This window comes from Mercenaria mercenaria, chromosome 18 (assembly GCF_021730395.1).
Source record: "Mercenaria mercenaria strain notata chromosome 18, MADL_Memer_1, whole genome shotgun sequence".
NCBI classification, from domain to species: domain Eukaryota; kingdom Metazoa; phylum Mollusca; class Bivalvia; order Venerida; family Veneridae; genus Mercenaria; species Mercenaria mercenaria.
In genome coordinates this window covers 26,271,843-26,288,409 of record NC_069378.1, presented here as the reverse complement: position 1 = coordinate 26,288,409, position 16,567 = coordinate 26,271,843, and the positions used below count along the sequence as shown (strand labels likewise).

The 16,567-nt window shown below is 38.2% G+C and overlaps 1 protein-coding gene across 1 annotated transcript in view; it reads left to right on the top strand.

Annotated features, from left to right (window-relative positions):
* Positions 1 to 16,567, top strand: part of LOC123546948 (catenin alpha-2-like) — a 28,898-nt gene that overhangs the window by 5,016 nt on the left and 7,315 nt on the right. Inside the window, exons 6-11 of the mRNA XM_053529742.1 lie at positions 1,207 to 1,428; positions 1,763 to 1,966; positions 8,756 to 8,839; positions 9,675 to 9,833; positions 13,107 to 13,199; positions 14,181 to 14,366. Coding sequence (XP_053385717.1) covers positions 1,207 to 1,428; positions 1,763 to 1,966; positions 8,756 to 8,839; positions 9,675 to 9,833; positions 13,107 to 13,199; positions 14,181 to 14,366 — 948 coding nt within the window. The remainder of the gene's footprint in view (positions 1 to 1,206; positions 1,429 to 1,762; positions 1,967 to 8,755; positions 8,840 to 9,674; positions 9,834 to 13,106; positions 13,200 to 14,180; positions 14,367 to 16,567) is intronic.

The following is a 16,567-nucleotide window of genomic DNA, read 5'->3' as shown; positions in this document are numbered from 1 at the left end:
ATGAAATATAACAAAGATCCTATGACTAGAGAAAAGGGTCTTTTAATATGTAGGATTGAATACCTTCTCTGCTGAAAAGAATAAAGACTTTTTGAGTGGATTATGATGTATTTGAATAGAGAAAAGGTAGAATATTGTATACTGGAATTGAGAAACGGTTCTTTTAAAGGGAATAGAATGAAATTTCTTTGAAGAGAAAAGAGCTTCTCTAAATTGGACGCAGTTTATCTAAATATGATTACGGTAAATTTCTCTAAAAAGAATTGAGTTTCTGCGTACAGCATGAAAGTTTTCTAGATAAAGTAAAGCTTCTTAGAATAGATTGATGCTTCTCCAAATCGAGTAGAATAAACTTCTCTGAATAAAGAGTCTTCTTCTGCAAAAGCGAATTGCTATTAATATTGCCACTCTGAAAAAAAAACACATAGTTTTGTAGTTTGTGCTGGTAGCAATTAATTGAGATAGCCTTGACTTTTGACATTAATTGTAAACTTTTGCATTGACCTTTAACCCTTATCATGCTGGACACCATTGATTCTGCTTTTGCGACCAGTGTTGATCATGATCAGCCTGCACATCCATGCAGTCTGATCATGATCTGCACTGTTTGCCTTTCAGTCAGAATGTTTTTGGCAAGCATCCCTGTAACAGTTAATGGTACTGTCCAAATTGAATGATGGACAAGTTCATTATAGAAATTTAGCTGAGTAAGGGTTATCCTGGAATCTTGTTTTTATGCCCCCGGCATCTACTGATGGGGGAGGCATATAGTGATTGTCCTGTCCGTTCGTCCGTCCGTATGAGGTTAACCAAATGGGACCTTTTCGTCTAGCATCAATACCCCTTACTAGAATGACCTTACTAGAATGACTTGATACTAATGCAGATGTAACCTGTGACCATTCCTCATCTTCAAACATCATCTGACCTCAGTTTGACCTTGACCTCGTTTTGGACTTAGGTTGCTTTGTATGGGCCATCTCTTGGTTAACCAAATGGGACTGTTTCCTCTAGCGTCAATACCCCTTACTAGAATGACTTGATACTAATGCAGATGTAACCAGTGTGACCATTCCTCATCTTCAAACATCACCTGACCTCAGTTTCACCTTGACCTTAACCTCGTTTTGGACTTAGGTTGCTTTGTATTGACAAGGATGCCACCAGGGGCATCAAGCGTTTATTGAATGCAGCTTCTTGTTTCAGACCTGCCTCAGACATCCTGAATGTTACTCAGCAAGACAAAACCGTCATGGACTATTTGTTCAGATGCGTCAAGCTCTACACCTCATACAAAATGTTGCCACAGATACCGGATACCATTCTGTGACTAATGGCAGCGTTTCACCTACTGCAGCGAATGGTGATTCAGGAATTGTGTTAGGAGGGTCGGGACAAAGTGCAAATAAAGCTATAAAAGATTTTGAGGTTGGTATGTTTTGATATATTCAGATACTGTGACATTCAGCGGGTGGGGGATTAATTTTTAGACATTCCTGGTTGCATTAACCCATGAAATTAAGTCCCCTTCTGACTTAATTTCATGGGTTCCGACTTAATTTCATGGGTTAATGGAACCAGGAAAGCCAAAAAAGTCGCTTTATATCAGCATCTGTTATTTGGTAAAAGCAAGCTCTGTTGAAAAGTTTGCGAAGTATCCAGTCAATATACTGTTTTGTGAACTGGATTCTACCACAATAAGCAAATAGGGAAATAAGCAAATGAGGTGTAACAATGAAAGAAAATTATTTTTGAATTTCAGGATCAGGTGGAGATGGTCCGAGTCACTCATATAAATAACTACTTTGCTGATAAACTACGTAGTGCCTTGGATGTTGTCATAGAAACCACGCAAGATTTTACCGACTCTGCCTACACGTCACATGATCATAGAGAGAAAATTATGGAAGTTACGGAATATTTACAGCAGGCTGTACATGTTCTAATAAAAACAGGAGTCTTACAGGTCTGTCGTAGTTGTAGGTTACTATAATATTTGTATTGAGAAATATACACTAATTCTGCTGCTGGAACATTGCACAACTTGCACACAAAAAACATTGTTATATAGATTTTGGTAACTTAGGATTTTTCTCAAGACAGATTTCTGAGAATATTTTCCCAATTCCACTGGTGTTGGTGGCCTTCCTAGACTACTGAAAATAGGCTTGCAATATTGTTTTCTTAGTTGGTGCATTGTACCCATTAAGGCATTTATAAGACACAAATCAAAATACCTTTGGGTTAAGTTTTAGTTGCATACTTTGGTATTTGAAGGTGTTGCAGGACCATACACAAAGTTCTTATTGTGTCAGCGACACTTCAGTTTACTAAACAGAGAGAAATGTTCGTTTTGTCCTGTAACATACTATTTTATTTAATATTAGTTGTTTAGTATCCCAAAATAACTTGCAGATTTAAGAAATGATAGAGATGTATTGTAATTCAGCCATGAATATATACAGATGTATTCCTGATCCTGTATATATATATATTTTCAGTTTTTCATATTATTTTTTATTGATCCAATGTTGCATACATCTGAAACTAGGTATTTCTGAAACAACTAAATCATCCGCTAACTGCAGACATCCCAACTCTCCCGATCCCGTCGGGTTTCTCCCGATTCTGGATGTAAAACCCGATCACCCCGATAAGAAGTCCAAATCTCCTGATTTAAAAAGAAATCAAACATAGGAAAAAAAGATCTACTCATTGCATTAATTAATCCTTGCTGATAACGAATCTGTAAACAACAGTTTTCGGATATTTTCACACCTATTTACCTCTATTGATTGTTGTTTATTGCATGATATAACAAAGCCAGGTGTTGATTAATGTGTCACAACTGAAACAGGTATTTAATTTCTATCAATAAAAATCAATTACAATCAAATTAAGATCAGAAAATATAATGGCTTTACCTTTTTCTGTAAGTTTTTGAAATCGAAAGTAAATCACCGCTGTGCCGATTTTGATAAAAATTTCTCTTAAATAATTTTAGTAAGAGGAAATGTCAAGGTAAATCTTAATATCAGATACTGTTAAATAATGTTAAACTGTCTTTGCATCATCATAATTTGTCAAACACACCCTTTGAATTGGAAATATGGGCAGTGTGTTTACAAAAGGGTAACAGTGTCCGGACATACAATTTTGAATATCCAGAGTTTCATTTGCCAAAACTTGTATTATGTTTAACTCTCTATATATTTTTTCGTTCCTACGGTTCTAACAGTTGCATTGTTAGTCATGCCAAAAATGTAAAAATTCACCAAGGCCCGACTCGGGTTCCCCTCAAAGAATCGTCAGTGCAGGTTTAATTCTCAGTGGAGTTTTGGGTTTAGACATACAGTAGTGCTTAAAGTGCAGTAAGTATTAAATTATGCATAGAAGGAACAAAGAGAACTTTGAATTAGATTTTAACATTTCAGGACTTGAATAAATGCATGAACATGTGAAGAGTAATGACAAGTGATATTACCAGTGCAAATAAATAAGTATTATTATTAGCTGCTGCATTGCATGTAGTTTATTATTTTTTTGTTAGCAGTGCTTAAGATATTTTGTACACATTACATGTGTTTAAATTAAGTACATAATTATGTTTGTATAAAAAGCTTCCGTTAGGTAATACCATGAACGTAAATACCGCAGCATTAAACCTCCCACTTGAACACCTCAATCTCCCACTTTGAAATGCAGAATCTCCCACTTGGCATTCAGAAAAAGTTGGGATGTCTGTAACTGTGATTGGTAACTTGCCTCCCACCGATGTGGGTTCGAGGTTCGCTCGGGGCATTGAATTCTTGTGAGGAAGCCATCCAGCTGGCTTCTACCCAGGTCCCTGCCCATAATGAAGTAATGCATGGAGGGGCACCTGTTGTCTTCCTCCACTGTCAAAGCTGGAAAGTCACCATATGACCTATGATTGTGCAACTTTAACCACCCCCTCTCCCCCAACCCCCCCACCACAAAAACAAAAAACAAAAAAATGAAACAAAAACTGTGATTGATAGACTAGCATAATTTCTAAAGTCACAATAGTACACACAGTCCCTGGGTAATGTATGGTAAAATGCACATAAGTCATAGGACTAACAGTTCTCAAACATGTAAATAATCGTAGCCTACTAAGTGTTATTGTACCCCCCAACAACAAAGTTGTAAGGGGGGTATACTGGTTTCAGGTTGTCTGTCTGTGCGTCTGTCCGTAGACACAATCTTGTGCACACCATCTCTCCACATCCCCTTGACAAAATTTTATGAAACTTCACACAAGTGATCAGTAACAACAGTAGTTTTGCATTGGGCATGTTAGGTTCTTTCAGAAAAAAAATTGCAGAGTTACGGGACTTTGTTTTTTGTTACTAGACTATATACATAGACACAATCTTGTGCGCACCATCTCTCCTCATCCCGTTGACACAATTTAATGAAACTTCACACAAGTGATCAGTAACAACAGTAGTTGTGCATGGGGCATGTTAGGTTCTTTCAGAAAAAAAATTGCAGAGTTACGGGACTTTGTTTTTTGTTACTTTACTGTATACATAGACACAATCTTGTGCACACCATCTCTCCTCATCCCCTTGACACAATTTAATGAAACTCCACACAAGTTATCAGTAACAACAGTAGTTATGCATAAGGCATGTTAGGTTCTTTCAACAACAAAAATTGCAGAGTTACGGGACTTTGTTTCTTGTTAACATGCTATGTACATACAGTCTGCATATGCAATCTTGTGCGCGCCTAATCTTCCGAACCATTGCACACAATTTAATGAAACTTCACACAAGTGATCAGTACTAACTCTAGTTGTGCATGGTGCATGTTACATTCTTTTAGATAAATATTCTGCATAGTTATGGGACTTTGTTTTTTATGCCCCCGAAGGGAGGCATATAGTTTTTGAACTGTCTGTCGGTCTGTCCGCATTTTTCGTGTCCGGTCCATATCTTTGTCATCGATGGATGGATTTTCAAATAACTTGGCATGAATGTGTACCACAGTAAGACGAAGTGTCACACGCAAGACCCAGGTCCGTAGCTCAAAGGTCAAGGTCACACTTAGACATTAAGGGATAGTGCATTGATGGGCGTGTCCGGTCCATATCTTTGTCATCGATGGATTTTCAAATAACTTGGCATGAATGTGTACCACAGTAAGACGACGTGTCACGCACAAGACCCAGGTCCGTACCTCAAAGGCCAAGGTCACACTTAGACATTAAGGGATAGTGCATTGATGGGCGTGTCAGGTCAATATCTTTGTCATCGATGGATGGATTTTCAAATAACTTGGCATGAATGTGTACCACAGTAAGACGACATGTCACGCGCAAGACCCAGGTCCGTACCTCAAATGTCAAGGTCACACTTAGACATTAAGGGATAGTGCATTGATGGGCGTGTCCGGTCCATATCTTTGTCATCGATGGATGGATTTTCAAATAACTTGGCATGAATGTGTACCACAGTAAGACGACGTGTCGCGTGCAAGACCCAGGCCCGTAGCTCAAAGGTCAAGGTCACACTTAGACGTTAAAGGTCATTTTTCATGATAGTGCATTGATGGGCGTGTCCGGTCCATATTTTTGTCATTCATGCATGGATTTTAAAATAACTATGCATGAATGTGTGACACAGTAAGACGACGTGTCGCGCGCAAGACCCAGCTCCGTAGGTCAAAGGTCCTAAACTCTAACGTCGGCCATAACTATTCATTTAAAGTGCCATCGGGGGCATGTGTCATCCTATGGAGACAGCTCTTGTTGTTACTATACTGTATACATACAGTCTATATACATACAGTTCACATAATAATGCAATCTTGTGTGCGTCAAATTGCAATGTACTGTGTCAGTGCATGTGGGGGGTACATTCATCACCTTAAGTGATAGCTCTAGTTACCTCTGAAATGATCAAGCTTTACATAACTTGATAGCCAAGTGAGTTGATTCAACTCTCTTCATATAGTTTTATCATTCTTTTCATCTTTTGGTAAACCCTCGTCAGATCTAAAAATAGTCGGTGTAATTCCGAGTTATTAGATGGGGGTATGTCGTTGGTCGGGCGGGCGGATGGGCGGGCGGCGGTGTCAAACTGGTGTTTCCGGTCAATAACTTTTGTTTTGGTAAAGATATTTGAATAAAACTTGGTATGTATTTAGCTTATATCAAGACAAAGGCTGGGATTGATTTTGGGGTTTCTGGGGTCAAGGTCAAGGTCACTGTTACTTAAAATAGAAAAAGGGTTTCCGGTCAGTAACTTAACTTAGGAATGAGCTATCATGATGAAACTTGGTGTATAGAAAATTTATATAAAGTTGTAGCTTGGGATTGATTTTGGGGTTTATGGGATCAAGGTCAAGGTCATTGTTACTAAAAATAGGGTTAGGGTTAGGTTTGGGTTAGGGTTAGGGTTGTGCTTTAAAGTGGTGCACTGTGATTCAGTATACTTTTTAGCTCACCTGTCACATAGTGACAGGGTGAGCTTTTGTGATCGCCCTTCGTCCGTCGTCCGTCCGTCGTCCGTCCACAATTTCTTGTCTGCACGATAGAGGTTTCATTTATGATTTTATTTTAACCAAACTTGCACACAACTTGTATCACCATAAGATCTTGGTTCCTTTCTTGAACTGGCCAGATCCCATTATGGGTTCCAGAGTTATGGCCCCTGAAAGGGCCAAAATTAGCTATTTTGACCTTGTCTGCACAGTAGCAGCTTTATTTATGATTTGATTTTTACCAAACTTGCACACAACTTGTATCACCATAAGATCTCGGTTCCTTTCTTGAACTGGCCAGATTCCATTATGGGTTCCAGAGTTATGGCCCCTGAAAGGGCCAAAATTAGCTATTTTGACCTTGTCTGCACAGTAGCAGCTTTATTTATGATTTGATTTTTACCAAACTGGCACACAACTTGTATCACCATAAGATCTTGGTTCCTTTATTGAACTGGCCAGATTCCATTATGGGTTCCAGAGTAATGGCCCCTGAAAGGGCCAAAATTAGCTATTTTGACCTTGTCTGCACAATAGCAGCTTCATTTATGATTTGATTTTAACCAAACTGGCATACAACTTGTATCACCATAAGTTCTTGGTTTCTTTCTTGAACTTGCCAGAGTCCTTTATGGGTTCCAGAGTTATGGCCCCTGAAAGGGCCAAAATTAGCTATTTTGACCTTGTCTGCACAGTAGCAGCTTTATTTATGATTTGATTTTTACCAAACTGGCACACAACTTGTATCACCATAAGATCTCGGTTCCTTTCTTGAACTGGCCAGATCCCGTTATGGGTTCCAGAGTTATGGCCCCTGAAAGGGCCAAAATTAGCTATTTTGACCTTGTCTGCACAATAGCAGCTTCATTTATGATTCGATTTTAACCAGACTTGCACACAACTTGTATCACCACAAGATCTTGGTTCCTTTCTTCAACTGGCCAGATTTCTTCATGGGTTCCAGAGTTATGGCCCCTTAAAGGTCCAAAATTGGCTATTTTGGCTTTTGCAGCCATATAGAGACTTCATTTATGGTTTTATTTGATACAAACTTCCAAAATAACTTAACAACAATAATTCTTGGATTCCATGACAAATCAGATCCAAGCGTAGGTTCAGAGTTATTTTATATCTGATTACCTCCCCTGATTGTAATCAAAATGGATTTATATCAGTAAGTACTTATAGTACTTATTTGAAATTTCATTATTGTCATTTGTCGGACTGAGCCAATCAGGGTAGATAACTATGGACTGATTTTATGTCAGATTACCTCCCTTTATTTCAAATTAAAATGGGTATATCTCCGTAACTAATGAAGATACTGATCTGAAATTTCATTTATGTCAACAGATTTATTTGGCAGATCCTTCTTTTCTTCACTTAAAATAATTTTTTTTTTAATTACTTCCCTTTTACATTACTATAAATAGCTTATGTTTAGTAACTTTTTTATTATTGGCCGTAGGGAAAAACCAAGACCACTTTCCTGTGGTACAACATGGATGGTACCTCCAATTTGTAGGTGTATTTTGACATATCTGTACCTTGTAAGAATTTTTTTCTTCTTTTTGGTTAAATTTCTTCCCTTTGTTGTTACTGTCCTTTGGACTTAGATATTTTTTCTGAGGACCTTCTTGTCCTCAAGTGCAATGATAACAGGTGAGCGATATAGGGCCATCATGGCCCTCTTGTTTATTCTTTTGTTGTAGCTTGGGATTGATTTTGGGGTTTCTGGGATCAAGGTCAAGGTCATTGTTACTAAAAATAGGGTTAAGGTTAGGGTTAGGGTTAGGGTTGTGCTTTAAAGTTAGGGTTAGGTTAGGGTTAGGGTTGTGCTTTAAAGTGGTGCACTGTGATTCAGTATACATTTTTGTTCTTATGAAAAGTGTTGAAAACCTGGTTTCGTGGCATTGCTGCGTTTCTTGTTTTTCTTATCATTTACAGTCCAGATGAAAGCATTACAATCTGAAACAGTATCCAAAAATTTATGGAAAGTGTTGCTAACCTAAGATAAAGAATCTTTTAACCTCCAAGAGGTGTAACTATGCATGTTGTCACCTCCGTGCAAAAAGCTGCTAAGTGCATCAATATGTCATTAAAGTTAACCATGTTTTAAATTGAGGTGACAAAATGGAGGCATTTCAGTAATGTACACAACAATGAACTGAAAATTACATTATTTTCCATTTTCGAAAATTTTCAGTGATACATTGAATAGTTTTCTGTTTTGTTTATTTAACAGATGCATAAAGATTCAATAGCCACACAGGAGCTTGAAACTTGTATCCTGAAAACTTTAGAAGTATCCAAGTCTCTGAAGAAACAGGTACTTTCGTTATTCATATTTAATGAATTTGATTTAATTTTTCCCATTTTGAATTTTACATGTAATGGCTTTGTGGGTTGTTTTCAACAGCCATGTTGTATATATTGCAATTTATGTGACCTGGGATCTATACAGTACCTAGACCAGGAATCAGTGAAGTGCCTGGACCCGGGATCTATGCAGTGCGTGGACCTGAAAATTATATACACTTCCTGGACTGGGAATCCATACAGTGTCTGGACAAGGGATCTGTACAGTGCCTGTATTTTGAATTTATTCAATCGTTATGCTTGAACAAGGGATCTGTAAGTGCCTGGACCAGAAATCAATACAGTTCCTGAAATGGAAATCCATACAGTGCCTGGACCTGGGATGTATGCAGTACCTGGATCAAGAATCCATACAGTGCCAGGACCTGGGATGTATGCAGTACCTGGATCAAGAATCCATACAGTGCCTGGACCTGGGATGTATGCAGTACCTGGACCAGGAATCCAAACAGTGCCTGGACCTGGAATCATGACAGGGAATGTATACTGTGCCTTGACCTGAAATTAATACATTCCAGCCTGGATAGCTAAATAGGTATAGAAAAAGTTTTCCAATTAGGAGTTGGCACATTCAGATCCTTGATGAAGCATTATCTTATGTCCTCAAAGGCTGTTTGTCCTCCAACTCTGATTCTTGTGAAGAAGTAGTCAGAGAACTGTGGAGTGAGTACTGGTAAGGAAGCCATGAACACTGGTAAGGGCTAAGTCTTTTATCTCTCTTTTGCCTAGTTTTGGTTAACATTACATTGTTATCTCCCTTTCATCTGTCTTTTATAACATTGCAGCTGCAAGACACGGCAATGGATCAGGCATCTGAGTTGTTTAAATGTAATGAAGATCATGTTCTGCTGAGAAATCTACAAACTGCTGGTATTGCCGGGGAGGTGGGGTCTGTCGATGAGCTTTCTGTCAAGTTTGAGGAGCATATAGATCAGCTTGAAGAGGTTTGAATTATTTATTAACAGTTTACGGATAAACATTCCAATACTGGCCAGTTGATGTGAAGGAATTTTAGTTTTCTAATAAACGAAGTAAACTTGTTTCATACAGCCTTTTAGTTATAACTGAACTTTATTAAAACCATGCATTTGTACTCCATATTTAGAGAGCTAAAAGTAAAACAAAACTTTTAAACAACTCTTTTTAGCTCGACTATTCGAAGAATAAGTAGAGCTATCCTACTCACAACGGCGTCGGTGTCGGCGTCGGCGTCGGCGTCACACCTTGGTTAAGTTTTTCGTACCAGTCCACATTTTGTCAAAGTCTTTTGAGATAAAGCTTTGAAACTTTCAACACTTGTTTACCATCATCATGGCCAGTTATAGGCAAGAGCACATAACTCCATCAAGGATTTTGGCTGAATTATGGCCCCTTTTGACTTAGAAATCATGGTTAAGTTTTTCGTACCAGTTCATATTTTGACAAAGTCTTTAAAGATAAAGCTTTGAAACTTTCAACACTTGTTTACCATCACCATGGCCAGTTATAGGCAAGAGAACATAACTCCATCAGGGATTTTGGCTGAATTATGGCCCCTTTCGACTTAGAAATCTTGGTTAAGTTTTTCGTACCAGTTCATATTTAGACAAAGTCTTTTGAGATAAAGCTTTGAAACTTTCAACACTTGTTAACCATCACCATATCCAGTCATAGGCAAGAGCACATAACTCCATCAAGGATTTTGGCTGAATTATGGCCCTTTTTGACTTAGAAATCTGGGTTAATATTTCGTACCAGTTCATATTTTGACAAAGTCTTTTGAGATAAAGCTTTGAAACTTTCAACACCTGTTTACCATCACCATGTCCAATTATAGGCAAGAGTACATAACTCCATCAAGGATTTTGGCTGAATTATGGCCCTTTTTGACTTAGAAATCTTGGTTAAGTTTTTCGTACCAGTTCATATTTTTTGTAAAGTGTTTGACATATGGCTTTGAAACTTTTATCATTTGTTTAGTATAATAGTCTCTATCTGTAGGAAAGAGAACGTAACTCTGTCATCTATTTTGGCTGAATTATGGTCCTTTTTGGACTTTGAAATTGGTTCTGTTTTCATACAAGTCCATGTTTTGTCAAAACTATTTGACATATGGCTTTTAAACTTCGAACACTTGTTTATCATTATGATTTCCATCTGTAGGCAAGAGTACATAACTATTTTGACTGAATTATGGCCCTTTTTGGACTTTGAAATTGGATCATATAGCCATTTAGTGCAAGACTTATCGAAATCAAAGTAATACAGGAACATTGTTTGTCTCATCTATTTATTTCTTTTGTCTGAATATCCGTGGAAATATTTTGACCCCATTCTGCAATCAGTTCTTCGAATAGTCGAGCGCGCTGTCATCAGACAGCTCTTGTTTCTTGAACTACTTCATGGATTTTGTTCAAACATGATCAGTAGCATCCATGCATGGACCTCTCTTCTTTGTTTAAATGGTTCTGTTTGGCTCCTTTTAGGGGCAGTTATAGCTGGAGATAGATAAACCTTTAAATAACTTTTTCTCATGACCCATGTGATGGATCTTCTCCAAACTATATTTGATGTCAAAAGGTCATGGCTAGGCGAGTTTCTGTACAGACTTTATAGGCCTCTTGTTATTTTGAAAAATGATTTCTCTTTAAAGATGAATAAACTGTTTACCCAGTTCATATTTTACACATACATATGTATTAGGCATGGGAACGAATACTGAAATCAATATTCGAATATTCGGTTTGCCATATTCGAATATATTTGAATATTCGGTTTGTTTTAATGGAAGCTTTAAATTCTTATTAAGTGATTGGCATATACACAACGTATTCATTTGTTTAAACAAAGAGCTATAAAAATAGATTGGCAACTTCAAAGGCATATAGAGCAAATCTCGCCAACCTCCCGTGACAAAAAAACGAGATCTCGTTTACCGGAAGTGGCGCTTTCTCCACGCGCCATTTTGTATGCGAAAGCAATTATTCATCGGTAAAATAATTATCACCGTATGACCATGCTTCTTTCGATGGCAAAAAAAAACGTGTACTTCGTGTCTTAAGACCATTTCACATTAAACTAATTTTGTTTTAGAAGCTAACATGTATTTTAAATGTAGTTTTAAAGGTACAAATTGTAACTCCATGCTCGCCGATGTTTGTTTTTAGTAAGATAACGCCGAATCACGCCCTGACACGAGCTCACGCGAGATTACAGCCAGTTGCCATTCTGTGTATTTTATACTTCTTTGGTTTAAAGCGTGGATCATCGTACGTAATAAGGCCAAAAAATGTTGTTTCTTCGGGCAACCCGATCCTACATAGCAAAACCCGCCGATCCTAGCGTTTTATTTTACTATTCTGTCAGTATAATCATGAACATATTTAACTAATTCAGTGTTTTAGCTTCAAAATGATACAAAAAATCAAGACGATTATAATTTAGACCGTCACAATTTTATCTAAAAATAGCAGGTCGTCCCATTTAAACACGTGACGCGCTGTTGTCACGATTACCGCCGCCATTTTGAAAATTTTCAATCGGCGTGTTAAAATCGTCGTGTAAAAACCAAGTAAGGCAGACTTAAACCTCCTTCAACATGAACTTACGCATCAATCATATATTATTTTTTGATTTTCTTATAAAGTACTTCAAAATTTAATGTGAATACGGCCGATTGCGGATGAAAACCGATTCTGCGGATGGTCTGAAACGTCGTACAAAATATTGTGAAAAGATCGGCAATATCTACAAGTTTGGTATTATTTTCGAAAAAAATTCTACAACTTGTTACATAAAACAGGCGCCAATAAAAATGAACAAAAGATAAAAAGATATTACATTTACGCCTAATACAAACTGTTAATCCGTAGCGATGACCACAGGTAATAATGCATTGCAATTTTCTTGTTATTTGGACATCTTTTGACATGCATCTGACACATTGACGCCTGTTGCAAACTGTTAATCCGTAACGATGGCCCCTGCCAATTATGCATTGCTGTTTTCTTGTTAATTGGACATCTTTTGATATTCGATAAACAAACATGACATGGTTTTATTCTGTAGAATTAGCATGCTCATATTGTGCAAAATCAATGATACTTTTTTGAAAAAAAAAAAATACACAATAATTTACGAATATTCGAATTTGATTTTCATATTCGAATATTCGACCGATTTTCGAATATTCGAATATTCGTTCCCATCCCTAATATGTATATATATTCTATTTATAGGTGTGTAAACTGTTCCGCCATATTGCCACTACTGAACCTCTAGTCATCACAGCTGAGCACAATGAGATTATACTGAGGTCTATGGGACCATTGGTAAGTACACGTAATTTAATCAGTTGATCAAGCAATGAAGCAGTTTTGTAATTTCTGTTTATATATAAAATACGTAAGTGTGAAGAGGCCAAATTACTTGAAACACAACAATTTTTTTTATAGAATTGTCCTGTGTTCTTTTGAAGGTGTAAATTTCTAGAACAGAATTAGGTGCTTTGGCTGTCTTGACTTCGAAGAGAGATATATGCTGTCAAGCATTTGTAGAGAGGTATTTGCTCTCAGAGGTGTCTTGACTTTGTAGAGAGGTATATGCTGTCAGGCGTTTTGTAGAGATATATGCTCTTAGAGGTGTCTTGACCTTGTGGAGAGGTATATGCTGTCAGGCCTTTTGTAGAGAGGTATATGCTCTCAGGGGTGTCTTGCCTTTGTAGAGAGGCATATGCTGTCAGAGGTGTCTTTACTTTGTAGAGAGGTATATGCTGTCAGGTGTTCTGTAGAGAGGTATATGCTCTCAGGGGTGTCTTGACTTTGTAGAGAGGTATATGCTATCAGAGGTGTCTGACTTTGCAGAGAGGTATATGCTGTCAGAGGTGTCTGACTTTGTAGAGAGGTAAATGCTGTCAGGGTTGTCTTGACTTTGTAGAGAGGTAAATGCTGTCAGGGTTGTCTTGACTTTGTAGAGAGGTATATGCTTTCAGGCGTTTTGTAGAGAGGTATATGCTCTCAGGGGTGTTTTGACTTTGTAGAGAGGTAAATGCTATCACAGATGTCTGATTTTGTAGAGAGGTAAATGCTGTCAGGGTGTCTTGACTTTATAGAGAGGTATATGCTCTGATGGGTGTCTTCACTTTGTAGAGAGGTATATGCTCTCAGAGGTGTCTGACATTGCATAAAGGTGTATGCTCTCAGGAGTGTCTGACATTGGAGAAAGGTATATGCTCTCAGGGGTGTCTGACATTGGAGAAAGGTATATGCTCTCAGTGGTGTCATCAACAGAGGTTATACTGTTTATATTTACAGATACTACATGCGGCAAGAACTCTAGCCCAGTACCCAGCTAGTAAGATAGCCAAGGAGAACCTGGATCTGTTTGCTGACGCCTGGGAGTCGCAGATCAATGATTTATCTATTCTTGTGAAAGAAGTCAATGATTTTTGTCAAGGCAAAACTGACAGACTTGTGTACATGTCTCTACCAAGACCAGGGGTAAGTTGCTGTAAAATCAGATACATTCATTAGGCTGAAAGGTGGCTATATTTATGCCCCCCTTTGAAAAAGGAGGGGTATATTGTTTTGCAGATGTCGGTCGGTAGGTCGGTCGGTCGGTCGGTCGGTCTGTCGGTCGGTCGGAATGTAGACCTATCCGTTTCCGGATGATAACTCAAGAACGCTTGGGCCTAGGATCATGAAAGTTGATAGGGAGGTTGGTCACCACCAGTAGATGACCCCTATTGATTTTGAGGTCAGTATGTGAAAGGTCAAGGTCACAGTGACCCTGAACAGTAAAACGGTTTCCGGATGATAACTCAAGAACACTTGGGCCTAGGATCATGAAAGTTGATAGGGAGGTTGGTAATGACCAGCAGATGACCCCTATTAATTTTGAGGTCTGTATGTCAAAGGTCAAGGTCACAGTGACCCTGAATAGTAAAACGGTTTCCGGATGATAACTCAAGAACACTTGGGCCTAGGATCATGAAAGTTGATAGGCAGGTTGGTAATGACCAGCAGATGACCCCTATTGATTTTGAGGTCAGTATGTTAAAGGTCAAGGTCACAGTGACCCTGAACAGTAAAACGGTTTCCGGATGATAACTCAAGAACACTTGGGCCTAGGATCATGAAAATTGATAGGGAGGTTGGTAATGACCAGCAGATGACCCCTATTGATTTTGTGATCAGTATGTTAAAGGTCAAGGTCACAGTGACCCTGAACAGTAAAACAGTTTCCTGATGATAACTCAAGAACGCTTAGGCCTAGGGTCACGAAAGTTGATAGGGAGGTTGGTCATGACCAGCAGGTGACCCCTATTGATTTTGAGGTCAGTATGTCAAAGGTCAAGGTCACAGTGACCAGGAACAGTAAAATGGTTTCCAGGCAATAACTCAAGAACGCTTTGGCCTAGTGTCAGGAAAATTGATAGTTAGGTTGGCCATGACCAGCAGATGACCCCTATTGATTTTGAGGTCAGTATGTGAAAGGTCAAGGTCACAGTGACCCTGAACAGTAAAACGGTTTCCGGATGATAACTCAAGAACACTTCGGCCTAGGATCATGAAAATTGATAGGGAGGTTGGTAATGACCAGCAGATGACCCCTATTGATTTTGAGGTCTGTATGTCAAAGGTCAAGGTCACAGTGACCCTGAATAGTAAAACGGTTTCCGGAAGATAACTCAAGAACACTTGGGCCTAGGATCATGAAAGTTGATAGGCAGGTTGGAAATGACCAGCAGATGACCCCTATTGATTTTGAGGTCAGTATGTCAAGGTCACAGTGACCAGGAACAGTAAAATGGTTTCCAGGCAATAACTCAAGAACGCTTTGGCCTAATGTCAATAGGTTAAATGTCAAGGTCAGGTTAAACCAGAATGGTAGAACTTTTGTTTACAGTGAGCATATAATTTCTGTTCCTTGTGCAATTACTAAATGCATCAAGGGGGGCATTTCGTGTTCGACGAGCTCTTGTTGAAATTTGGATTGGTTCTTATTGAAGAATACAATGTATGGCCATATGTTTAGAAAGACAGGTCTATTTGTTGTACAATAATATCACTTCTGCTAACTTAACAACTTGTGAATATGTAAAGTTTAGAGAATGTAGTGAATATACCCCTCATGAATACATATAGCTAGAGAACATAGTGAAAATATACCCCTCGTGAATACGTATGGCTAGAGAATACAGTGAAGATATACACCTCATGAATACGTATGGCTAGAGAATAAAGTGTGAAAATGTACCCCTCGTGAATACATATAGCTAGAGATTATAGTGAAAATATACCCCTTGTTAATATGTATGGCTAGAGAATAAAGTGAAGATATACCCCTCCTGAATACCTGTGGCTAGAGAATATAGTGAAGATATACCCCTTGTGAATACCTATGGCTAGAGAATATAGTGTGAAAATATACCCCACATGAATACATATGGCTACAGTATATAGTTAAAATATACCCCTGGTGTATATGTATGGCTAGAGAATATAGTGAAAATATACACCTCGGGAATCCATAATGGCCAGAGTATTTAGTGAAAATATACCCCACATGAATACGTACAGCTAGAGAATATAGCGAAAATATACACCTCGTGAATACATAATGTCTAGGGTAAGTAGTGAAAATATACCCCACATGAATATGTACGGCTAGAGAATATAGTGAAAATATACACCTTGTG